The sequence below is a fragment of the Balaenoptera physalus genome (assembly GCF_965194825.1).
Source record: "Balaenoptera physalus genome assembly, chromosome: 7".
Classification (NCBI taxonomy): domain Eukaryota; kingdom Metazoa; phylum Chordata; class Mammalia; order Artiodactyla; family Balaenopteridae; genus Balaenoptera; species Balaenoptera physalus.
Window position 1 is genome coordinate 19869695 of NC_138886.1, and position 26543 is coordinate 19896237.

General features: G+C 54.4%; 1 protein-coding gene across 4 annotated transcripts in view; it reads right to left on the reverse strand.

Moving 5' to 3' along the window:
* Nucleotides 1-26543, reverse strand: part of COL27A1 (collagen type XXVII alpha 1 chain) — a 185453-nt gene that overhangs the window by 62637 nt on the left and 96273 nt on the right. For all 4 annotated transcript variants that reach the window (XM_082470253.1, XM_082470254.1, XM_082470256.1 and 1 more), the window contains 9 exons: nucleotides 20860-20913; nucleotides 18560-18604; nucleotides 10620-10673; nucleotides 9909-9953; nucleotides 6636-6689; nucleotides 5312-5365; nucleotides 4622-4675; nucleotides 1751-1804; nucleotides 1549-1602 (listed from right to left, as the gene is read on the reverse strand). In XM_082470253.1, the coding sequence (XP_082326379.1) occupies nucleotides 1549-1602; nucleotides 1751-1804; nucleotides 4622-4675; nucleotides 5312-5365; nucleotides 6636-6689; nucleotides 9909-9953; nucleotides 10620-10673; nucleotides 18560-18604; nucleotides 20860-20913 (468 nt within the window). The remainder of the gene's footprint in view (nucleotides 1-1548; nucleotides 1603-1750; nucleotides 1805-4621; nucleotides 4676-5311; nucleotides 5366-6635; nucleotides 6690-9908; nucleotides 9954-10619; nucleotides 10674-18559; nucleotides 18605-20859; nucleotides 20914-26543) is intronic.

A 26543-nucleotide genomic window follows, 5' to 3' on the forward strand; every position in this document is an offset into this window, starting at 1 on the left:
GTTGCCTTGGAGAACTTGACCTGTTAGGAGGGGAAGGGGTGGGCACAGGAGAGCTCTCCTGGACCTAGAAATGGTGCACCTGGGCCCCCTGCCTAGCCCCACCCAGGGCAGAGGCCTAGAGGCCAGGCCACGTGGGGGCTTCTGTGTGAATGGGGCTCCAGGTGCCCTGTGAATGTGGTTAGCCCGGGCTGGTGGTAGTGCTGGGCAGGAGAGTCAAACCCTATCATATGCTGTGGGAGTAGAGCCCAGACGGCAGCTCAAAGATACGGGCTCTATTCTGAGCTCTGCCATTTCCTCGGTGAAAGAACTTACCCTCACTGTGCCTCAGTTTCCCCACCTGTAAAAGGGTGCAGGGCAGAGAGGATCATCCTAAACTCTGATGAGTAGCCTAAGTTGAGTTCCTGGAGGAGAGCCATGATGTCTCATTCTTTTTTGAAGCCATGCCCCCGACATCACTCAGGATGAGTGTGCCCAGGGTCTAGTGGGTGTGTGGTGCATGAAGGCTGGGAGGTGGGCACAAGAGAGGGAAGAGATGGAGGACCGAATGAATGTATGAGTGGACAGATGAATCAAGACATGAGCAAGTGGCAGGCATATGAGTGGTAACGTGGTAACATGAGTGTAGACGGAAGCACGGGGCTGGTGCTGTCTTTCCCTCCCACCCTCCTTCCCGCTTCCCGCCCGTAGAGATGCCTCAGACCCTCCCACAGGCTCAGGCAGCCTCCAGACTGGCCCGTCTGGCATGCCAGACCCGGAACCAGCCTGAGAAGGGATCCATGTCAGCCACATGCCTGCCTGTGGTCGTGGTGAGTCTGGGCCTCCTGCACCCTCACCCAGGGCTGTGTGTCATGGGGGACCCGAGGCCTGAGGCCAAGGTGTGCAGTGGAGGGCCTCGGGCACGGGAAAAACCTGGGACCAGCCCGTGAGGCATCCAACAGCCCTCCACCTGATGCTCCAACAGGCCCAGAGAACTTGTCAATCCCCTTCATCATGAATGAGTCAATAAGCACATCTTCACTCTGCCACCTACTAGCTGCACAAGTCATGTCACTCTCTGGGAAGGCCGGAGGCAGCCCCCAGGAGCCCAGAAGTTATAGGGTCTATGCCATGGGCTTTGGGTTCAGCAGACCTGGGTTGGAATCCTAATGCTGCCTGCCACTAACCATGGGACCCGACGTAGTGTCTTTATCCCCCTGAGATTCAGGACCTCATGTGAGCCGACGATTCCTTCCCTCCCGTATCAATACCCCAATAAACTGTGCTACTGTGACCAGGAGCAGTGGCGGGGGCTCTGGGAGAGAAAACCCCAGGGCAAGGGGGCTGCCGTGGTGGGCGTGACCCGCCAGTCAGGCCGGGGCAGGGAAGGGCCCTGGAAAGGTCACAGGGCAGGGCTGTAAAGGGTGAGCTGGAGGGCAAGCCTGAGGTGGCCCTGGGCCCTGTGTCTCCTGACTGAGGGGCCCTGGCCCTCATCTAAGGCCTCCAGGACCCAGGAGAGAGCAGGCTGGGAGCTGGGAGGGATGGGCAGGGGGCAGGGCCAGACGGTCTCACCTCTGGCCCCAGCTGCCCACGGGGTCCCGGCAGGCCTCGAGCTCCAGGCTTACCCTGGTGAGAAGGGAACAAAAAGGGGTCTCAGAGGCGGCACCTCCTTCTCCATCATAGGCTGGCAAGACTCCTGCTGGCTTGGAAGCAGGCCCATGGTTTCCAGAGATGTCATCCTCATCAACTGGAGCTCCCCTGGGCAGGGACTCACCTTCATGCCTTCTGGGCCGTTGTCCCCAGGGGGGCCAATGTCTCCGGGAAATCCCTGAAGGGAAGCAGAGAGCAGAAGTGACCCAGGGGGACTCTGAAGGGAAATGCTAAGACCATGGGTCTTAGAGGGGGACCGACCTGGGTTTCCATCTCCTCCTGCAGGGGATGTGACGCTGGGCAGTCAGTTATCACAGTTTGAAAACAAAGAATCAGCCCCTACACTTCAGAGAGGTGCTGAGAAAATGAAGGAAGACAAGGCAGGAAGGTCTTAGCACAGGAACAAGCACATACAAGTTCGTCTAATCCAGACTTTCCCAAGTCCTAAGCCTGGGGCAGCCAGGGCCTCAGAGCCAGCCGTCCTCTGCTCTGAGAGGTGCCATCCTTTACTGCAGGGATCCTCTGTGTTCTGGGTTTGTTGTGACTTTGAAAGGCTCGTAAAGGACTGATCTAGTAAATCTCAGCTCATATCGGAAGCTGAAATTCCCACTGAGATTTACTAGACGGATGACTGTACAATGGAAGCTTCTTCCTGACACGGAGCAGAATCTCCTCCCTTCCCCAACAGAAAAGGCCTGCCCTTCTCTGTCCCTTCCACGGCTTCTAGTCAGGGGCCCGGGGCCCCTCAGTCTGGCTTCCTCCAACTGCCCAGCTTCCAATGTTGGTGATCACTAGGACACCCATGCTTCTCTGGGTGTGAACTGACCAGCACAGGCCAGTATACGAACATCCCCTTCCTTGTTCTAGGTGTAATACCTCTGTTAATTCAGCCTAGAACCCCATTTGCTTTCAGGGCAGATCCACTACTACCTCAGTTTTCTGCCAGCCAGAAACCAAAGCCTTCTCATATGAATCCCTGAGATCAGAATGCTCCCCCACTTCGCCTTTGTAAGTGGCTTTTTCCCCTTCCTCTTTTGAGCTTTTGGTAACTCCCATTAAATTCCAGCTCAAGCATTCTCTCACTCTTCTCATTAGCAAAGGCAAGAATGGTCCTGAATTTGGAGCTAACACACATGGAACTAAAGCCCCATGTCTTTTTCTTCAAATTGAAAGACTCAAAGTCCCATTCTGCCCCGACTCACTGTGTGACCCCGGACAGGTTTCTAAGCCTCTCTGGGCCTCGGCTTCCTCACCTCTAAAACGGCGACCATAAAATCATCTAACAGGGCTGTTCCGAGGCTTAAGGAGAATAAGGTGAGTGCAGCGCTTAGTTCAGTATTTGGCACCTGGTAAGCACTCAATAAAAATCTGCATTCCAAAGGGTTTTGGGTCCTGTGTCCTGGGAAAACAAAACAAGTCTGCCTGGGGTGGGCCTGTCTCCAGGGAGAACTTGAAGGTCAGGATCCTGATCAAATTCTAGCACTCACACAGATCGGACCCACTGATGAGTGAAAGAGCTAATTCACACGGGGGCTAGGGAGCTGGAGCTGCACCCACGGTCGGTCGCCGAAAAGAGGCAAAGACCCGGGAAGGCGCTGACATGCTCGTCAGCTTCTGTCTTCAGCTGAGCCAAGCCATCTTCTGGATACTGAGTCCGCCAATCCAAACAGAACACAAAGATGGGGGAGGAAGACCCCACCCCCGTCTGTCCAGGGACCCAGGAGGGAGCCAAAGAGCAAATAAAGACCTTCTTTGCTACAAGTAGCAGAGTGACCCTGAGGAGGTCACTCCCCTGCTCTGTGACTCAGTTCCCTCATCTGTAAACGGTGGTAGCAATATCTCCCTCACTGGTTGCGGTGACCATTCAACCAGTTCTCATCCCGAAGATACTAGGCAGCCTCCTGGCATGAGGAGGTGCCTAATAAATGTGAGGCAGCAGGCTTTCCACCCGCACTGGCCAGACTGCTGGGAAACCCGGACTCTCAGAAAAGTCTTTTTCCACAGTGACCAGGGGAAGGAACCAGGTCCGTGGAAGAGAGGCCAAGTCCATTCGTCTAAAGATAGGACTGTGTCATGGCCAAAGTCAACAGAGTGGAAAGTAGAACTTGTAGCTTTCAGGAAACACTCTCTCATCAATCCGGGCGATACCAGGAGTGATCTTTGGAGGGATCTGGAGAACCCGGCAGAACTAGACTTCTGTCTCTGAGACCTTACGAATGTGCAAGGCCCCAGGCCAGGGAGGTGTGTAGAGGTGGGGTGGCGGCTAGGGAGGACCTAGACCCCCTAAGACAGACAGTAGCCCTAGCACTGTCCACCCTGTTCTCCAGAGCTGGTCCCCGTACTGGGGTTTGGGGTGGGGTGGGGGGAGAGCAAAAGGGGCTCGACTAGCTGCCTCGCTCCTTTGTACATAAATGCCAGCTGATGAACGTTCAACATACCTGGGCTCGTTATCACATGTATCAGAAACTCTCAGGTTCTACTGACTCAACTAGAGTTGTTATGTTAATTGCTTTATCCATCCTTCATTATTTGTCCTTCTCCATTCAAACGCCAGAATTTTACACTTGTCTCCTGCTCCCCATCCCTGTGAGCCATGAGCTCTGCACTTCTCCAGGGTGGCTGTGGGCAGTTAGAAAAGTTCCAGGGCTCAGACGGGTTGGATGCCTCAAACCTCAGGGTAGAGAACGTGGGGAGCTCCTGTGAAGGGTCAAGCAGTGGAGCTCAGAGGGTTTTCCTGATGTTTGTTTCTGGAGACTGTAAAGGCGGCTACGAAGCTGGGGAGGCTGTCTGAGGCCAGCTTCTGCCCCACTCCCTTTGAGAGCCTCTAGGGAAGCCGGGAGGCACAGAGGCAGAAAAGGAATTTCTATTCTCAGCCCTATCTCTCATCTGCTGTGTGACCTCAGGCAAGTCTCTCCCTGTCTCTGAGCCTTGGTTTCCCAAGCACAACACCCAGTCCCAGTAGCAGCCAGACACAGAGAAATAGGGTATTACATACCTCGGGTCCAGGGGGCCCAGGAAACCCAACGGATCCTTTGTCTCCAACTTTGCCCTATGGAAGAGAAGAGATTGTGGCGGAGGCAGGGCTAAGTGAGGGTCTACCTTCCCTGGATCCCCTGTATTAGCCCCCTGGCTGGGGGTGGTTGGAAAACTCAGGAGAATATGAGTGAAATCTGCCTAGATAACTGCAAGGAGCTACGGTTCAAACCCCATCTCCTACACTTGCTAGCCACAGGATCCAGGGCAAGTCACTTCACCTCGGAACCTCACTTTCCCCATCTGCAAAATGGGAGCAATAATAAGTCTCTAACTCCTGGGGTTGTTGGCAGACTTCAGAGACGTATAGCACAGGAAGGATCTGATGCACAGTAACATTCAATAAATAAATGACACCCACTGCTATTATTAATAATGTTACTATTATTTACAAGACATTGGGAGCCCTGATTCTCACCAGAGGTCTGCCAGTGACTGATGCCTATCTATGACGCTGGGTGTACTCCTGCCCCTCTGGGCCTCAGTGTCCTCATCTGTAAAATGGGTGAATCTCCATTTCTGCTCTGCTCTATTCGCCTCCCAGAGCTGCTGCGAGAGGAAAGGAGATCCTGGATGTGAAAGCATCTCTGGCCACATTCCATGACCATTTGGAGAGTGTGAGGTTGGGGATCTCAGAGCAGAAGGTACTTACCACAGGCCCTGGCTTCCCCCGTGCGCCTGGGAACCCTGGCAATCCCTGGCTCCCCTGAAAAAGATGCAGAGCAAACTGGGGTTAGTAAGGACCGGAAATGGCCAGATGAACGGCTGCTTGGTCATCCTCGCCGGCCTGAGGCTTGGAGAACATCCACTTTTAGGGGGAGGATGAGCTCCCCAGTCCTTTTCCCTGCTTGCAAGTTCCAGCTCGGCAGCCCTATAGGCTGGGAGCCGGGGATGCAAAGGTGAAACAGCAGCTCCTGTCCTCACCAGGTCATCCTGGAACCCGGGACCCTGGGCCTCCAAGCAAGCACTGAAGCGCCCTTGATGCCCGGGGAAGTCTGGAGCCTGGGGCCCAGCGGGAGAGGCAGCCAGGCCTGCGTGGCTCGCAACCCGGAGACACTGAGGCTGGGTCAGGACGGGCCAGCCAGGAGGGAGGGGAGAGGAAGAGGCAGAGCTGGCCAACATCTGGGTCTCGTTGACTGGCTGGGTGAGGTCCAGATGTGGCCACATGGTGCCGGACACAGGCAAAGAGGAGCCGGCCTCGGCAGGCTGCCTGGGTTCCTCAGTCAGTCAGGCCAGCTACTCACTCAGATGTGTCTTAAATGTTCACCATTCTGTGCAGGACCCTAAGCTGAGCTCCTCCGGGCCAGCCGGCGGCCCTATCCTTGGGAACCTGCTGTCTGGCAGGGGGCTGAGCACAAATCCCCATCAACCAGGGGAGAAATGTGCTACCGCAGGTGATGGGCAGGGAATGAGAATGGCAGAGAAGGGAATGGCCACTTCCTGAGCAGGTAGAGAAAATGGCATCCACGCGGGGTTCTGCGGCGGGGATGGGTCGTGCACAGGCTGGTCGGAGGGTGTGCCCGGCTGGGCAGCAGTGTGTGCAAACTTGAGGTGCAGAGGGCAGGTCAGTGGGGCTGGAGCACAGGGCTAGAAGGGCGAGGGGCAGGAAAGTGTCAGAGTGCCCTGTGCACTGGGGGTCCGGGTGCCGGGGCGAGGAGCCAGGACACCACTCTGGGGGCAGTAGGGAGCCATGGATGGGCTGTGAGCACAGAGCAGAGCTGGGCCCTCAGGACAGTTTTGTGGCGGTGAGGAAGACAGACTGGGAGGGAAGAGGCTGGGGCCTGGGAAGAAGTCAGGAGGCCATTGTAAAGTCCAGGGAAGAGACAATGAGAGGGTAGACGGAGGATGGAGAAGACAGGATTGTGTGAAAGGAAGCCATCCTACAGGCGGGTCCTGGCCCTTGACGGGCCCTGGGAAGGAAGCCAGAGCCAGAGAAGGGCAGGGCAGGGGGCAGGGGGCGAATCTGCTGCAATTACCTTGTCTCCTTGGAATCCGGTATCTCCTGACACACCCGGAACCCCTTGTTCACCCTAAATACACACCAGCAAAGAAGGTTACGATGGAGACCACGGTGGGTTCTGGAAGTCTCCCCGACATCCAGACCCACTGGGAGGGTACGGCTTTGCTGAGGCTGTTCCTAAAGTCGATCTGCCCAGCAGCAGCCTTGTTAGAGAAAAGGGCAGCTCCCAGCCCTGCCCTGCCCTGGGTGGGGAAGGTAGGCCCTGTGGGGGACAGAGCCAGCTTATGTGCAGGTCTGCCTGGGGTTGCTCAGGTGGCTGAACATTCCACTAACAGAAACTAAACTGCCCAATGTCACCTGGCCTTGTCGGGAGAAAAGACACTTGAGGGTCAAAGGAGCTGTGCCTTGATATTTCAACCTCTTCATCATCAGCTGATGTCACACAGAGGAGCGTGCAGCCTGGACAGTGGCCCCGCACCACTGAGGGTTCTGAGTGCATCTGTTGCTTGATATTTTTCACCGCCAGGCTGTGAGCTGTCATTTTGTCCTTCTGTGGGAGTTTCTATGCCAGCAATCTGCTTCGGTCTACTGCTAATTAGCTGCTTTTAATCAGCTATAGCATGAGAAACCAGAGCACCTGGCTACTTAAGACTATGTGTAAACAGCGAGTAAACTGGTCTCGAGTTAGGTCTGGGTGTTTCTTTTCTAAGATGACACACTGCATGGGCTTGGTGACACTGATTCTGGCTGTCGGAGGCCTCTTCTAGTCCCTCCCTGTATTCAGCCACATCCGGGTAAATGAGCTGTCGCAGAACCAGATTGGGAGATGTTTCTCCTTGGAGCTGGAACTGTCTCACACAGCCCTCATCATTTCCAGCTTTCCATGTTGGTACATTGGCCCCAGGACTCAGAAAACATTCACAGCCCCGGGAGCAGTTGGAGGAATGGGGAGAAAAACCCAGGAAGAATGGAGAATCTTAGAGAACTCATGTCGTGAGCGAAGGCCATGATCCAGCAGAACATCCTTGGTAGAACAAAAGCCAGAATTTTTTTTTTAAATAAAAAAAAATTTTAACTTACTTTGGTTTTTCCAGTTTGGAAAATCTTGTACAATATCCCAGAATTTTAGGAACCAAGGAACATTTTTTTAAAATGTCCAAAGGAGGAGTAAAGATGGTTTAAAAAAAAAAAGTTTCAAAGGCACCTAAGAAATCAGGACAATGGATTTGGAGAAAGCTGGGCCTGGAGCAGGAGCCTGGGTTCCAGAATGTGTCACCATGGGGAGAGAGGGAGCCAGGTGGTTGTAAGTGGGACTGAGGCCAGGCTGGGTCATGGACAATCTGGGATTCTGGGCAGGATGACCACGGAACATGAAGGGGTGGCTCCATCATCCCAGGGGAGGGCCAAGGGGTAGGGTGGGAGTGAAGAGGGGCTGATCAGAACCCTGGCCCCCGAAATATTAAGACCCTGCCCCAGACAAAGGGGCAGAAAAGAGATTTCTTTTGCTTTTCTTATTTTTCTTTTTTTTCAACGCTGAAGACTTATTTGATTTTCCTGAGATCTACGAGCAGGAAAATAATTTTCTCCTTTTTTTTTTTTTTTTTTTCCAGTGCTTTCACCTCTCTCAATGTCCCAGGCACCACCAGTCAGCAAGCCAGCCGAGTTCTATGTAACACATTGATTGCCATGTTCCTGAAGAAACAGTGAGCTGGAGGCCAGCTCTGCAAAGGGCCTATAAAAAGCTCCCTGCCTACACTCCTATTTCCCCCACTTCCTTCCCCTCCTCCATGACTTCAACATTTCCAGAGTACTGATGACTCACAACGCAGGGTAAACAGGTAGCTGTGGGGAAGCCCCACCTCCAACAGAAAGCCCCTGCATCTCCAGAGGGAGGGCCGTGGAAGAGGGGGCTTAGCAAAGTCAGCAGGGCAGAGCCAGGTGGCAGAGCTGAGTCGGCGAGGCAGAGGGAGCTGCAGCTGGAGGCTTGGGCATGACGGGAGGAGATGGGAAAGGGGGAAACAGATGAGAAGACTGGGCTGAGCACGGCACGGCCAGGTACCTAGGGGTGGGAGTGGGTGAGACAATCTGGGGTGCCCATTTCTGCCCAGCAGCTCTAACTTTCTGAGTCCAGGGTCTGGGCTGGCTCCAACAGATCACTGAGTTTCCTTCGATGCATCTCTTCTCCTCTTTGGGTCGGCTTCCCCGGCTGTGAAATGTAGGCACTGGAGGAGGTGACCTCTAAGGGCCTCACTGGCCCTGCCCTTCTGACCTCAGTCTTGCTTCGTGGTGGAGGTCTCTGTCGGCAGTGCCTGGGTTCAAATCCTGACACTACTTACCAGCTGTCTGTGCTCAGCAAGCTTCCTATCTCACAGAGGGGTGGCGGACGCGCGGGCTAAGCCCTGCAGAGCTCTCGGAGGGGGCCCAGCGCCGGTACCTGTTCCTGTTCCTCGGATTTAGGAGGAGCAGAGTCATCTGAAGACAGGTGCACAGGCAGCCTGGCCCCGGGAGCAGCTGAGCAGCTCTTATCGGCTCAGGTTTATAGAACCTGGGAGGCTGCCAGAAGCTCTCCCACACTCCCTGAGGCAGAGGGGAGGGCAGGGAGATGGCCACAGGGCAGAGCACAGGGGCACCACTCCCTGCCCTCCATGTCTCCTGGCTCAGATGCTGCAGGACCCAGGCCAGGTGCTGCCCCACGCTGGGCCCCGGGGTCCCACCTACCCACCTCCAGCTCTGGTTTGGCCCGGGGTCAGTTCAGCAGCAGGGCTGCGGAGGGCACGTGGCAGCTGGCAGGAAAGCAGGTGGGAGCTCAGGGGCCGTCCTGGCTTTTCCGTTGCATTTTCAGACTCTGGGATGGGGCTCCCCATTCTCATCTGGGCGGCTGATGCACATCTGTTTCCTCCTACGCCTGGGAGGGGTCTCTGGACCCCCCATCAGCCCTGCCCTGGGGCCCATCATCTCAGCACCGCTCCTCCCCGCCCACCCCATGTTCTGTGGCTTTGGCCTCAGCTTTGCTCCCCAAATTCGGAGACCTGCCTTACCCTACCCCCGACCCTGGTCTCAAGAGCCCCCCATACTCTGTCTGCCAAGGTCTGCGTGCCTCCAGAACCATCTGCCTGGGTCCCACCCAGAGTCACAAGGAAGAAGCTGGGTAGCGCAGATTTAGCGGGTCCAGAGGGGAGGCAGTAAGAGTGCAGGGGAGAGGACCTGGCAAGAAATCAGCAGCAGCGTCGAGGCTGAGGGGGTTCGCATGCAGACAAAACACAGTGCAATAAGGGAGTATTCAGATCACCTTATCACCTTTCAGTCCGGGTTCCCCCACGTTTCCCATCAGTCCCTGCAAGACAGAGGCCAGGGTTCAGCTGTGAGGGAGGTTCAAAACCCCACAAGTCAAGAGCCCTGGCGTAAACCCACTGGCTTGCTGCAAGACCCTGTGCTGGAGGCCCCAGCCCAGAGGGCAGTGGTGTGGATTGAAGGACCATGAGAAGGGGAGGTTGACTTGTGAATCGCAGTACTCTGGACACATCCAGGGGAGAAGGGTGCCGATGGGGAGAGATGGGCTTCATGAGCCGTGTCACACGCTTGTTGGCCAAATGGAATCATCCCTGGAACGTGGTCCGGGCAATTTTAGCCCACCTTTCTCCTGCACGCCCATCCCACTCAGGGATGTCCTGAGCTCACTGGCTTGCCATTATATAGAGTTTCTGTGCTCCTGGTGATGTCCCCCACTGGACTTTCAGTGCCCTGAAGTCCAGAACCAAGTCTGACTCATGCTCAGCTGGAGGACTGCTGTCCAATGAAGATGTCTGGCATAAATGACATGCGGACGATGAACGGCTCTCAGGACTGAGAAGCACTGAGCCCCTGATCTGCCACGTTCCACCCCAGCCCCCCTCTGAGTGCCCCCCAACACCGTATCAGGGTAGCCTTCCTTCCGGGCTGAAATGAGTCAGGGGGTGCCCAGCTGTGATGAGACTCGAATTAAGGGACAGCTCTTGTTTACCTTCATGCCCTTGGGTCCTGGGTAGCCAATTGGACCCAATGCTCCCATGTCGCCCTGGGAAGAGAATGAGAAGAGGACGCCATGAGAGGTGGCTCACAGGAGGCTGGCTTGGGAAGGATTTCGAGGACGCAACCCCTCTGGGTTGATCTTGTAATTAGGCACGTTCACCTCCACTGAAGTACCAGAGTAAATTTCACAGAGGACCTCTCCCAAGTTCATTTCTTGATTGCTGCCCCTTTCACCACTCCTTTCCATCTCAGATTCTTTACATCCCATACTAGTTAAGGGACTCAGGGCATTTCACTGGGCTTCTGTGGACCTCGATCTTCTGATCTATAAAATGGGGACAATGATCCCTCGCCCTGAAAGCTGTTGTGAGGGTTAAATAAGCACACACAGAGGCTTCGACTCCTCTAGCTTAGTGAGGGGCAGGAGCTTTCTGCTTCCAGAAGCGGGGCCACCTCCTTGGGACAGCAGCAAGGAAGGAGTGGGGCTGTCAATCACAGACACCCGAGGTGCAGATGGACCCTGTAGGACACTAAGATCAGCGGGTAGGTCCTGGACCACAGGCTGGAGACCCAGTGTCAGATCAGATCAGACTGTCCAAGGCGGGAGCAGAGGAGTTCCTAGACCCTGGAGAGTCACGTTCCCTTCACGAGGGGCCCTTCACTGAGGGCTGGGGCAAGGCCGGGAGGCAGTGAGTGTATGTCGAGGCCAGACCACCCGTCCCACCTCTCCTCTGCTGCTCACTCACTGTGCGATTTTGGGGGTTAACCTCTCCGTGCCTCAGTTCCCTCATCTAAAACAGGGACTAATACTCTGAGCTTCCTAGAGTTGTTTGGAGAAGTAATTGACTTACATGTATAAAGTACTTGGCACTGCCTGGAGGCATTTTTGATGGTTACAACCGAAGAGGTGCCATTGGCATCTCGTGGGTGGAGGCCCCATAGCAAAGAATTAGCTGGCTCAAATGTCAATAGCGTTGAGGTGAGAAACCCTGGTCTAAAGGGAAGGGGTGAATGGATTTTCTCTAAACAAGCCCACCCTCTTTCCCTGAAGTCTCCTCCTCACTTCCTGCCCTCCCCCATCACCACTGCCCTCAGCCACAGCCATCACATTAAGCCCTCCCCCAGAGAAAGGGAGCCCCTGAAATAACCTCTTCTCTCCCTTGTCCATCCTCTGTGATCGATCTGAGTGTCTGGCTGCTGTGTGAGCCCGGTCAATGTGCTTCACCTCTCTGGGCCTCAGTTTCCCACATCCCTGAATCAGGCTCCACAGAGGCCCCCGACCAATGCTCTGAAGCATTGAGGATCAAAGGCTGCTCCAGGTGGCCAGGTTCAAGAACGGGTTCCTGTGGAGACAGCTCAGAGGGAGGCCGGCAGAGAATGAACTGTCACACTCCTGCTGACTCCTGCGGACAGACGGGCGGACAGGCCCGAGGAGCCCGTGCAGTGGAATGCCCCCAGGAGAGAGACAGAGGGAAACACGCGGAGCGCACAGACGGCAACGGCAAGGCCTGGCTGAGGCAATGCAGATTCTCACCCCCCCGCCCCCCTGAACCCACCTGATTGGGTCAAACCAAACCTCGCTGAGCCTTTGCCAAGGAGCTCTGCTTTCAGTTCCCATCAAGTAATCCTATTAAGAAAGCGAGCTCTCAGTTTAACAGGTGATATTAGTGATACAAACGACACTGGCTGGTAAGCACCGTGTTACGCACTTCACATGCCTCAACTCCGTTACTCCTCACGACAGCCCTTCATGGTCCGTCTGCTACTCTCCCCATTTTACAGATGAGGAAACTGAGGCTCTGAGAGGTGAGGGCTTGAGCAAATCACAGAGCTGGGCAGAGCTGGGATTCACACCAGGCAGTCTGTCCCCAGAGCTTCTAAGCAATTCTGAAGTAATCTTTGGAGAGGAGAAGCCAGGATCGCTGGCCAGGGAGAGGCTGGAGTGAAGGCAAGCCAGCCCCTCAGAGAAAAGCATTTCAGCAGGAGGCTTTGGCTGCGGCTCCCCCCTCCCTCTCTCTTCCTGGAGGAAGGGAGCAAGGGGTGGCCACCCAGCGTTCCCCGTGGTGCACAAATAAACAGCCTAGGCCCTGTTAGCGCAGTTGGCTCCAGTGGGGGCCGGGGCCCCGAGCAGAGAGGACCAGCCAGCAGCTCCGGGAGCACAGGCTCCCTCTTCCCCGCTCCAGACCTGACGGCGGCTTGTTGTGTGGAGGGTGAATCCAGTACAGGCCCGACTGCCGCCCATGTAGGTATCACACAGCCCGGCGTGTGCGTGTCACCCCTGCGAGCCTCTCCACGGGGGTCTGTGTGTGGTGGAGGTGAGGGCCAGCGTGGCAGCCCACCCAAGAACCCGTGGAAAAGGGGCTCTGGCTGCAGGGCACACGGGGAGAAGGTGGCCGCTTGCTCAGGGCAGCTCTTCTTCATGTGGGCAGGATCCCCACGTTGGACTATAAAAGCATTTGGGGGAGAACAGAGAAAACCTCAGGCCACATTCCCCCCAGTTCAGCCTGCAGATACCAGTCTGCTCCGCGCTCGATACTGTCGTGGGCAGCTTGGCCAAGCGACACGCAATATCACGTCCCACGAGAAAGAAGAGTGAGTAATGCCCGTAATCTGGAACCTGTTTCCATGTTTGCCTAAACTCCCAGATCCTGCTCCACACACTTTGCCCTTCATCTCGTTGACTCCCACCAAGAACACAACCAACCAACCACATCTGTGACCACTGAAGGAGCTCCTACTGTGTGCCAGGCACCACGCCAGACACTTCCCAGTCTCATCAGCTCTGTTCAGACGCTCACCAACTGTTCACAGTAACCCCATGAGGTCAGCACCATCATTAGTGCCATTCCATTTCACAGATGAGAAAACCGAGGCTCAGAGTGAGGTGAAGCAACTAACCCAAGACTACACAACAAGCAGGGGACATAGGCAGGGCCAGAACAGGTCTGTCTGTCCATCTCGGCCCTACAGACCATGCTCACAAGCCTGGGATTGACTCTGTTTACTCCAATAAAGGACCCCAGGATTCCTTTCCTCATTGCGCTCACTCATAAGTGACAGGGTGTGAGGACAGGCTTGAGATTCAAAAACAGGCAAGAGTCCCACTCTGGCGTCCCATGTGCCAGCAGGCATCCAGGCTGGCGTTTGCCCAGGACCCCTGAAAGAAAACCTAGGGGGCTCCCATCACCCACCCTCATGGATGCTGGCAGAGCTCGCTCCTTCCCTTGCACATGCCTTACCTTCCTGCCCTGCTGTTCCTCTGCAGCCGGGCCATCCTTGGCCACTGCTTCCTATACTCAGTGCTCCGCCCTGAGCTCACATTGTCCTCTGCCCTCACCACCAGCATCACTTCCCTGACCCCACAGGCCAGGTCAGGCCCCTGTCATCATGTCTGAGTCTGACGTGGCTTTCGCTCATGGCCTGTTCCATACCCATGACCATTGACGTGGGTTCCTATGTGGCCACTGCCTGTCCCATGCCCTAGAGGAAGCCCTCACTCAAAGTGGCTAAATCAGTGGGTGAAAAAGAAGCCTGCACACTACTCTCATTTACAAACCCTCTAGGTTAAAATCTGGCCACAGTGTTCCCTGGAACTGCCTTTTAAGGCAACAAGGCCTCTTTCCAGAAACTCCGATAGGGGGTCAGCAGCCTGGGGACAGGACCTGGGAGCTGTGGCCAGTCCCGGCTCCTGTGTGGTCTTAATAAGCACCATCTCTCACACAGAACAGCCGCTGGCAAAGCCCAGTCCACACTCTCACATACTCTCTCCATTCAGCACAGAAGTTGTGTGGAACTAGGTGCAGCGGTGAAGTGCACGAGCTGTAAACACAGGCCGAGCTCCAGCAACAGCTGGGTGACCTCGGGCAGATGCTTCAGCCTCTCTGAGCCTCGGTTTCCTTGACTGTACGATTGTAATCCCACTTTCCACTCAGAGGCCTGCTATGATAATTAAATACCTAGCACAGGACCCAGCACACGAGGGTTTGGTAAATGCCAGCTAGTGGGGTTCCTGACCTTGATTTCTAGACAAAGAAACAAAGCCAGATGATCATTTAGTAACAGAGTATGGTAGACTTGTCCACTATATCCCACATGCTGGCATTTGGTCAGTTCACATATTCTTTGGGTCTCATTAAATGGAGAAGCCAAAATTCCCTTTGTGTCACTCAGAATAAAAAAGACAGAAATTTTCTTTGTTGAGCAGATTCTGGAAACAGGCACACTTTGCTTGAAGCCCAGCCAAAGGGTTTCAATTACTCAAAGGGGGCTGTTTCAAGGCTGTCTCTGCAGAGGGCCACCAGCGGCTTATGAGATTGGGGTCACACAGGCCTGGGTTGCAAGTCCCTAGCTGGTGACCTCAGGGTCCACTCAGCCTCCTCATCAGGGTGACCAGGCTGCTGCCGCCCGCCTCAAGCAACTCGAGGCTCCCAGCCTAATGCGTGTCAAGCACACACAGAGCAGACAGAAGCTCCGTACATGTTAGTCTGTCCTCCCTCACCCTTCCTCCCGCCTGCAAGGACCCAGGGGGCAGGGGAAGTTTCGACTTCAGTCTGCATGCAAATTGCTTCAGCTGACTAGACAGAAGGCATTGTGTAAATCTGAATCCCCACTAAAATGATTATCGGTACATGGAATTCCCATTTGCTCAGCTAAAAACCCACATCCTCTGGAAAACCGTATGTGACTCACGATCCCTCTTCCCTTTAGCTCCTGGTTAGAAAATTCGTTTCCTCTCCAACTCTTTGGGGAAGCAATTTTTTCCCCAAGCACAGAAGCTGCTGTCCCCAAAAATCCAGGTCAGGAGTGGGTGCCTTGGGTGGGAGAGGGCACTGGCTTGGAGGAGAGTGGTGGTAATTTGGTGGGTGCAGGTCTAGCCCTGTGGCACCCCCAGGCACAAGGAAAAAGGAATGTCACCTTGGCACCCAAAGGGGATTTAAAAACAGAGGAAGCGAGACTGAAAGTGGCCAGAGAAAGACATAAGGCAAGGGCGGGCTGGGGGTGTGGGGGGTGGAGAGCAGCTCTTTGGAAAGGGGATCATGAGGGGGTGCAGGGCCTGAGAAATGCAGGGGCACCCAGGGCTCACCCCTAGCTCAGGCCCCTCAGAAGGGGGGCAGGAAGAGACGTGCCCTGAACTAGGAGTTGGGGGACATGGCCTCTGATCACGCCTCCATCTTCTCCTGCCTTGTGTGTGACCTTGACCTAGGGCCTCAATCTGCCCATCTGCCCAATGGGATTCTCCTAAGAGATACTGAGCACGGGGTTGCCAGATTGAGTGAATAAAAATACAGGATGCCCAGTTAAAATCTGAATGTCAGATAAACAATCAAACAAATGAATGATATTTTAGTATAAATGTGTTCTAAATATTGTATCTGAAATTCAAATTTCACTGGGCGTCTTATATTTTATCTGGCAGCCCTAACTGTGGAGAGCAAAGGGGAGCATCGGTGGGAAAGAGCTTTGTAAAGAGTCAGGAAGGCCAAGGGCTATGATGGCATAGTCTCCAGAATCTGCGTGCATTTGGCCAAGCAATATTCTTACCCCTCTCAGGATCCAACCTAGTGTGCGCCAACAATGACAAATAGGCACATGTGCCAAGGATGACAGCCAAGATACGTAAACATCCCTTCAGAAAAGCTTTGGGGATGGGGATCATATAGCCTGAAGAAGGAGCCTTGGGAAGAACAGACAACAACCATCTTTACGTCTTGAACAGCCTCTCCCAGGGGCAGGGAGATGAGCTGGGCTCAAAACACAGGAAAACCCTGCACAATGAGAGCTCTGTGAACGCGGATGGGCTTTCACAGGAGGGAGCTTCCAACACCAGGGTGTTCAGGTTGGAGTTTAATGACCGTATGACCAAAATTCTCCAGAAGGCAGTCCTGCTGAGCTTAGAGAAGGTTGGACCAGTAGACTTTCGAGATCCTCATAACGTCAGGTTCTCTAACACTCATCGCAGATATTTCTTTTTCCAAAGCATTCAGGTCAGTGCCTAGTGCCAAAGAAGGTGCTCAGCAAAGGACATCAGGGATGACAAATGTATGACTCATGTGTTGACACTTCCTCATCCCAAGCCAAGGCAGACATCACCAATTTGCAGCACCCTCTCCCACTAATTTCCAATGTGACTTTGAAATCTTTCTCAATGCAGCACTCCAGATGGCTGCTACCAGGCAAAAAATATCTTATGTGTGTGTGTAAAACACTACTACTACTACTACTACTACTACTACTACTACTACTACTGAATCACTATGTATTAACAAGTAAGAGTAAAATCATTCATATTATGATTATTATTAAAATTATTATTATTATAATTATTATAACTAGTGCTTCTTGAGTGCTTACTATGTACTAGGCACTATATATGTACTAGTTTCCTTAAATCCTCACAACATTCTCCCAAGTTGTACTAATATTATTCCCATTTTAAAGATGAAGAAATTGAGGCACGGGGGCGGGGGGGTTAAAAAATGTGCTCAGAATTGCAATTAAATGAGTGATAGAGCTAGGATTTGAGCCCAGGTGATCAGGATCTAGGGACTACCTTCTTAACCACTTGGCTGGACTGGACCGGGTGTGTCTGTGGTCCTAACAAGAGCAGGAGCGAAGATCCCGTCTTACAGAGTGGATCCCTGAGGCTCAGGGAAGTGAGGCCGTAACTGCAGACCACAGAGCCCAGAGGAGGCGAGGCCAGGATTCAGACCCAGGTTGATCTGACCTCCACCCCGACCCTGCCCTGGTTCTGCCCCCACCCACCTGAGCAGGAGCACATTGCCCATGGGAGCCTCTGGGCCCTCTTCCCAGGACTGGTCTCCCCTGAACAATGGGGCCCCCCAACTCTCCAGGGCCTTCTCCAGCCTCCTTCTCGATAGAATCTCTTGGCACAGTTGCTGGAGTAGCCAATGCTGACAGCCCATTTGTGAAACTAGGGAACGGTCTACTTGTGTAAGCCCCTCAGACTCACACCCCATGAAGTATGACCCCAAGGACAGAGGAGAGGGGGCATCAGACCCTCAGGGAAGCTCCTAGGCTCATTTCCCAGGCTCGGGCCTGTCACTGGCCCTTGGGGCCGGGCCCAAGGTCAAGACTAAGCCTCTGAAGGCCCAGCGGGGAGCCATGGTTTTGGCTAATAGCACCACTCCACAAGGCTACCCCAACCTGGATGGAGTTAGAGGTCAGATTGCCTCTGACCTCCCCGTGTACAGGCCCCTCTCGGTCCCGGGCACACCAGGAGACAGTAACAATAAAGAATATTTTAAAATAACAATAATAACAATAACAATAACAAAATAACAATATTATAATAAATAAATATTTACTAAGTGCTAGACCTTGTGCCGAAGACACAAGACAAGCAATGCCTCATTTAATCCTCACAGGCACCCCAAGAGGATTCTACCACCATACCCATTTTACAGATGAGGAACTAAGGCTCAGAGAGGGTAAGTGAATTGGTCCAGGTCACACAGCCAGGATGTGGCAGAACTGTGACTTGAACTCAGGTGGTCTGGCTCCAAAGTCAGTGTTCTGAAAAGGATGGAGAAGACTGTCCAGCATGGCCCAGAGCCTCACCTCCTCTGCCAGTCACTTCCTTTGTCTGGACCTGAAGCACCTCACCTGTCAAATGGGCACACTACCACCTGCCTAGACCTTGCTGCAGAGCGATGGACAGGCAGCAGGTGTGAAAGTACATGGCAGTCCCATGCTCCAAGCACCCATCCTCATTTAACTCATGAAGAAAGGGTCTGGGAGAAGGTAGGTGATCCATCTGAAGCCACACAGCAGGGCTTTTTTCCCTCAGCCCCTTCCTAGACTTGTCTGTCCTGCTCCCCCAGCTCCTCCCCCAGCTCCTCCGAGGGGACTTGCGGCTTGTTCCCCACACCCTGCATCCTGGCCCTCCCCCTCCCCAGGCATCTGTGTACTTACAAGGAGGCCAGGGACTCCTAGGGGCCCTGGTAAGCCCAGTTCTCCCTGCAAAGAAAGAGAGACGAAGGTGGTTACTTGCTCTGTCTCTCTCCAGGCCACGCCCTCCACACCATCCTCCACGTGGGCACCTGGTGGAATCCTTTGGAGCTGACCATTCCTTTTTCCTGACTCTCCTGAGCCTGGCCTGGAGTTTGAACGAGACCCTCCCCCCTCTGCCATCAGCTTTCCACATCTGTAAAATGGGGAGGTTGGATTTCCAAATCCAGTACCTTCCAATTGTAGGTGTGAGAATGGGCAGAATCCTGATCATGGCAATAAAGATGTGCAGGATGCCTGACCCAGATCTCATTTCGCTCTCACTTTACAGACGGCAAAACTGAGGCTCCAAAGGTTAAGCAATTTCCCAAGGTCAAGTTCAAGGAAATAACACAGTGGTGAGGGCACCAAGCTGAGAGCCACCAGGCTGGCTTGCCTCTTTCTCTCAGCCAGGAGGTGCTGGGGGCCCTCAGAGAACCCCCCCACCCCAACCCCCCACCAGAAGGAGGCTCTCCGGTTCCCATCTCCCAGGGCCTCTGAGAGGCTGGAGAGCTCTTGCCTGGGAGTCAGGAGATGTGGCCGTGTGTGTGGCAGTGTGCAAGTTTCTGTTTCTCAAATCTCTAAAAATGGACCTTCAATTGCTTGCACCAGTAAAGACAGGTAGAGGGGTCTGGAGCAAGTTCAAAATGCAAAGGTGTCTCTAGAAATGGTGATTAGCAATAACCAACATCCTCCAGGGGGTTTGCCTTCCTTCATCTGTGCAATCCCAGACGGGAGGTCATTACTACAGCCACAGAGAAGAGGAGGAGGAGAAGCAGCCTTGGCTTTAAAATGAAGGACCTGAGGCTCAGGAAAGGGAAGGGACCTGTTCAAGGTCACTCAACCGTGTGGCAGGGCCGGGACCACTCATCAGGTCCTCTTTCTGCTCCTCTGGGCCATAAGTACAAAGACATCCCTGCCCCTCCCCAAGGGCACTTCCAGGATGACGTCACATGTTATAGTGGTTAATCCAGTAACTGATACACTGAAGGGAAGACTCTGGTTTCTCACCTCGGTGCCTTTGCCAGTGCTCTATCCTCCAGCTGGAGTGTCCTCCCACCTCTTTTCTCATCCCAGTTCCAACGCCATCTTCTCCAGGAGTCTTCCCTGCTTCTCTCTCCCTCCTCCTTAGCACCTGGGACCTCTTTGATCCCACCCATCTCAACTTCACCTCGTGCAATGGACTAGGGAGATGGCCATGAGCTCCTCCAGGGCAGGAGACGTGCCCCGTTATTACCTACTATTTAAAACCCCTCCATCCAGTGAACGCTTTTCATAGGCCCAACACCTCCCTGCCCTCTCTCATTTCATTCTCGCAACAGCCCTCTGAGGCCGGCATCGGATCCCCGTGATTTACAGATAAGGAAACCGAGATCCAGGTGGGTGAACTGATTTGTCCAAGCTTCCACGCCTGGCAAGCGGTGCAGCAGGATTCAAACCCAGGTCCATCTGGCTCCGAGGCCAGGGCTTCAGCCCTGCAGGGAGCCCAGAGGTCAGCCCCAGCTGGGTGAGGCTCAGGGAGCATTTGTGGAATTGACACGAGCACATAATCAGGTGCTGATTATGGATCTAGCAGCCATCTCTACCACCGGCACAGCTGGGCAGGCTGGCAACCCCAGGAGAATTGGAGGGACATGGCAGGTGTTCCAAAGAGCTCTGGACATGGTCTGCGCCCCCAGGCAGAGAACAATCTTCCCCCCCCGCAGGAGCTGGAGCCTGGGACGGGAAGGGAGAGGCGGGCTCAGCTCCCCAGGGCAGGCTGACCTGGTTCCTTCGTGGGCCTCGATTATTTACAAACGCTATAAACATGCCTATGCTGGAGAATTTCTTTAGAACTCGGCTCTTCCCTCCATACAGGGCCTGCAAACCATCTGCTTCCCCAGGCCCCATCCCATAAACATTGCTGGTGCTTTGTAAGATGGCAGCAGCTCTGGCTTCCCCAGTGGGGAGTGACCCATGAACCTTCCTGAGTCCTTGAGGAGGGGACATAGGCCAGGGCTTTGGGACCCGGGGCTCAGTGGGCTGGAAGGCTCTCCTGGTGGCACGGGGTACACAGGGCATCCATAGCAGACAGGACCCTGGGGTCCAGAGAAATCATGCCGTTTGTCCAGGAACACCCAGCTCAAGGGTGGCCCGGCTGGCTGACCGAAAAGCTTAGGTTCCTAAAACCTGCCGTGTGTTTGCTCCAGACCTCTTTCCTGTACCCAAAGACATGAAATACTTACGGGGTTTCCATCCAGTCCCGGAGGGCCTCTTTCCCCAAAGTCTCCAGGAAACCCCTGAGGGCATGAGAGAGAGCAAACGTCTGCAGATTAGTGTTTATACCAGCGGGTGGCTTTGATCCAGACCCCCAGGGGACACAGGACACATCCACGCAGTCTCACCTCACTCCCTGGTCCCAGGATCTGGGCAGGCTGTGGAGTCCCGAGTCACCTCGGGCCCTCAACAAACTTTCCCCGTAAAGAACATCCCGAGGACCGGCTACTGTGGAGGAGCCCATGGCCAGGGAGCCCTCTTCTCATGGCCTCAGAGTCTCAGAAAAGAAAATAGTACCCAGCTCTCCGGCATGGAAATGCCAGCGCCCGTGCTGAGACCCCGTCCTGATGGAGTATGGGGTCAGGAAGCTGGGTCTAGGCCTGGACCAGTCACTGACTTGCTGAGAGCTTTAAGAGTCACTCCTTCCCCTGTGGGCCTCAGTTTCCCCATTGGTCAAAGCAGGAAAGCCCTCTGCAGCACTTCCCAGCTCAGACTTTCTGCCGTTTTTGTGACGTGCTCTTCAAAAGCTACCCTGTGGAATCACAATCCCCATTTTACAGATAAAGAAGATGAGGCTCTGAAAGGGTAAGTGTCAGGGTCACACAGAGTCACACAGATAGGGAACACCAGCACTGTGGCCACAGGTGAGTTTCAGCAGCCGAGAGAGGCCCGGAGGTCTGGCCCAGGCAGATCTGGCCCTCTCGCCCCCTCCGTGACCCCTCTCCACGCTCTCTGGGGAGACAGGCAGCTGGAAAAACATCAGCTGTGGGGAAGCTTCTGGTGGCTGAGGAGGGGGAACAACTCCATTCTACTTCAAAAGGAAAAGAAAGTCCTCGAGCTTGGAATTCAGGGAAACCTGTTCTTCCCTCCTTGAATTCAAATCACTGTTTTTCCAGGGAAATTTAATGAAAAACAAAGCACATGTTTTTCTGACCAAGTGGATGCCTGAGCTGTTCAAACAGTAAAGATTCTTCATGGAGCATAATTTGTTTCTGGTTTCTAACACTACCGGGGGAGTCCAGTAAGTAGATTAAACTAAAAAGACCAAAGCTAAAAACAAAACCCAAACCAATTACAAAGTCTACATTGGCTGAGCAAAGAGACCTTGAACTGTGTGTGCATCTAGGCCTTTGTCTTGCCCTGGCCAGAATACTATTCCTCTCAAATCCCACCTCTGCCAGGAAGCCCTCATGGACCGGAAGGGCAGGCATTGATATGGACCCTATAGGAGGCATGGCTTCATTTAGACACCCAAAGGAGGAAACGAGGACACATTAAAGAGATTTGGGCCAAGCCAGTGACTTTGTATGCAAAACTTTACTTGCCTTTGACATTCACCCTTGAGGGAAAGGTTATTTATTGGTCCCATTTAACAGATGGGGAAATTGAGGCTCACAGAGAGAAATGTCACTTGACCAAGGACAAAAAGCAAGTCTGTGGCAGAGCTGAGCATGGGCAAATCCTGGCATGCAGAAGCTGCTCCAGTGTGTGCCTGACTGGTTTTAGAGAGTGGCAGAGGTAGGGGTGTGTGTGTGTGTGTGCGCGCATGCGTGTGCATGTGCATGCACCTTCAGATCAAGTTTTTGTGGGGCTACATCTGACCGTATCTAAGATGCCTCTTCCCACATCCTTGGAGTCCCCCTGGCAAATTCCAATCCAGCCCCTCTCAGGCATACTGTAAGGTAGAGAGCCCTCTCACCTCCTGTGGCAGGAGACATCAGCTGGGTGAGCAGTGGGCAGGGAAGGCTTCTGAAGGCATTCAGCTACTGCCTCTGCCTTTGGGGGCTTGGCAAGAGAGGACAATCCCTCAGGGGACAAGGGGGGTGCTGTCTAGCCGGGCACCTGGCTGACTCCACGTGGCCTACAAGGAGCAGAATCTGGGGAGTCCATGCTCTGCTCTCCAAGTTCAATGTCTGGAGACTCGCCCGGGCTTGCCTCCAGGTTGACTGTGTGACTGCGGGCAGACACTCACTTGACCCTCTGTCCTGCTCAGGCTTGCGGGGGGTGTGATCTCTAAGAATCCTTCAGCTTGGCCCAACCCCTGGACAAGGGCTGGGAGGAAGGGGCCTGCTCCCTGAGGTGCAGGAATGCCCGCCCCCCGGCCCCGCTGCCACCAGGAAGAGAGAGATCCTGACAGCATTCCCCAGGCACCCATCCTGGCTGCGATGCCCAATATAATCATATCCAGCAGCCGCCAGGCAGGTTCAAACCCACACGTCTGCAGTCGGGGCCACTCCAGGTTGGCTCAAGGACTCCTCTCAGACCCAGCTGCCGGCCCAGCTTCCCCTGTGAGGCTTTAGAACCAGTGCAGCCCAGCGACAGTCCTGGCTCTACCACCCACAGGCCTCTCCAAGCCTCAGTTCTCTCTGCTGTACAATCTGGATACTGAGACGATGAGCCGAGATGCTGGATGCCGGGCAAGCCCCTGGCAGCACGTGGAGGCAGCAGCAGGGTGAGGGCACATCTCTGAGGCATAAGCAAGGGAGAGACCATCAGAATGGTCAAAACCCCCAAGAGAGGCACTTATGTGGACAAAATGCAGCCTGAGTATAGCCAGTGGGTGATGACGGGGTGGGGGGGGGGTGACAGCAATGACAGAAACAGCAAACTCTAACAGCCCAATGAGAGAGGGCTTATTATTGGTCCCATCTTAGAGATGAGGAAACTGAGGTCCAGAGGCGTTAGGGAACTTGTCTGAAGTCACACAGCTATGGAATAGCAGACCTGGGATCTGAACCCAGGCAGTCTGACTCCAGAGCCCGATCTCTTAGCTACGAATGGACCATGAATACACAGAATAGACTAGAGCAAGCTTGTGGTCTCTCAAGGGCTCATGAGAGCCCTAGGCTAATGCACAAGAGGGAACGGCATTACTGAGGCTCAGGACTGGTTCTGCTTGTATGTGCTCGGTGGCCTCATACCCATCTCCACCTTGTCTCCCTTCCTTTGGAGAAGCCAAGCAGATGACCTCTAGGAATCTAGGGTAATTAAGAACACAATAGTTGGAAAAAAGGGCTTTAAAAGAGCTGGAACAGATCTGTGATTGGAATAATCATAGATGGTCTAGGATGGAAAGACCCTAGATGTTCCTGACATTCAGCACCTCCTTCTGGAGGCCCAGAACCTGCCCAAGGCCCCATCAACCTGCTAGCTTGCTGCATCCTTCCACCACTGAGCAACATATCCCAGTTCCGACACACACCCCCGGCCCTGACGCTTGCTCCTCTGGATCCCAGAGAGGTGGCCGCTGAGATGAACATGCACCACCACTTCCACCCGGCCTGCTTCTCTCTGTCTGGCCGTGCCCGCCTGTGCATGGCGTGTACTCCCAGCCCAGCCGGCAGCAGGCCCTTCCCGTGCAAGCCTGAGCTCCTGGCTGCAGCAGGCTGGCCCGAGGCCCAAGGAATGAGCTCGGCATCCTGCCGGGCCCCAGCCACGTGGTTTCTCCACTTTGCCAGGTCAGGCCCCCCTGGGGAACTGAATGCCTCGTACTTTGAGCAGAACAAGGCCCAGGAGGAGACAGAACCAGGATCCAGGGCGAGACGCCACATTCTCTCTTGGCTACAGCAATTCAGAGGAATAGACGAGGAAAAAAGGAATGGTCTTCATAACCACATCTGCGGCAGGATGCCGGAGGCTGAGTGGGCCTCTGAGAGCCATCTCATCCAACCCCGGCCTCCAGCCAATGTCTACCCGACGGTCTGCTCCAGAAGGTGGGATGTAGGGGCAGGGATGCACGCAGCCTCCAGGATCAAAAGTCCTGCTACGTCTTGAAGACTCAGCTCCCCGGCCTGCAAGATGGTCAGTCCTGTCCCACCCACCTGACGACTCACCTGCCCAGCTTCTCCCGGGCTGAGGAAGAGGTGAGATGTCTGTAATCCAGCCTCTGGTAAACTCTAATGTGCCATCACACGCTGGTTCGGTACCAACAGTGGGAATCCGTAATAACCTCTAGGAAGAGTCTGCAGAAGGATCTTGGAGTCCTCTTTACAGGGTTTACCTTCTCCAAAGTCAGGAGGTTCCTGCACAGGTTTGACTTGCATCCTTCCTACTGCACTTGACAACAGCCTGTATTCTTTTCTAGAAGATGCGTGCTCTCTGAGAGTGCCAACAGGGAAAGACCTCTTTGAGATCCAACACCCTTTTCTCATGAGGCTGACCATGTTCTCACCCTGCCTTCTGCTATTCACCTGGGAATCCACCCACAAATAGTCACCTCGGCAGGCAAAGAGGCCGGAGGCAGGGAGAGCTCTCAGCGGGATTCCGGGGCTGCCAACAGCCCTGGGACAGCTCCAGCTCAAGTCTGGGACCCTGGGGATCACACCCCCAGCTCATAGTATCACCACCAATAAGAACCTTCATCTGCTTTGTCCTCAGTTTCCCCATTTGAAAACCCACTTTGCTCCCTGTTCCCCACAGGCTGAGAAGTGGAAAGAGCCTGAAGTCAAAATTGAACCATGTGAGAAGCCCTGTCCCAACCCGGACGGGCATGTGGCCTTGGACAAGTCCCAATTATCCCGAAGCCACACACCGAGGGAGCTGGAGCCAAGGCTGGACCTTTCCAGCTCTAAGCTTTAGGGTCTGCCCGCCTGACTCACTACACAAGACCAGCCTTGGCAGGCCTGGCCAGAGGCCATGGGAGAAGCTGTGAGCAGGGGCTGGTCTTGCCAGGCATTCCAGCGGGCTTGATAGTGAAGCCACAGGGTGCCAGACAAGAGGATTTGCTGCGGCGTCTTCCTAGGCCCCATGAGAGACCCTTGGCTGAAAGACATGGCTCGGTCCCCAGCTGTGCGTGTCACTGCACTGTGCCCCAAACAAGCCGGGATAGCCCAGGAGAAACCCCTTCAACTCCAGCCAACTTTGTAACATCTTATATCTGGTCCCCTCCTCAGGAAACCACAACACATTTCTCTTTCCAGCGGGTGATGTGAGATGAGAGCTGCGGTCTGAGTTTTCCTTCTGCGGCTGAAGTTGTGAGCACAGAGAGGGGAGGGGTGATGTGGAGAGCAGCCTGCACGAACAAGCAAGGGTCCTCGGTTCAAGTCCTGATTCTGCCGCCAATTTGCTGTGTGACCTTGGGCAAGTTACCGGCCTCTCCAAGATACGTCTGCTTATCTGTCTGATGAGGAAGTTGGGCCACATCATCACTAATGTTCCTGCAGCTCTGATGTGCTCTGACCTCTGCTGTCTTTCTCAGCTCCCATCAGCGAAAGACTCCCACACACCTTCCTTCCCAGCCTGACACTAAGCAGGCCGTGTGCATGGGCCTGAGGTTTTGCTTGCTGGAGAGAAATGGACTACAGCAAAATCATCACCAGCCCTGCCAGAAATGAGGCCAGCTGTGATCTGGCATGAGGGAATTCAGCTCATTCTCCTGACATTTCCTCTTGTTAATAAGTGCCTAGAAATCGCCTGGCCCAAAGCTTTGACAACAGGAAAACCCATTCACAAGGAGCCCCCAACCCCATCAGGCAGATCAAGGGCTCAGGAGCACCTAACAGAGGGATGGCCCTAAAGTCGGCTCAAGCGGTGTGTGGGCCAAGGGCACGGCAGACTCGGCGGCCAGGCAAAGGCACAGACAAAGCCCTAGGGACTCAGTGATATGAAGTATATTCCATACAAATTAAATCATATCCGACGCAGACCTTGCCCA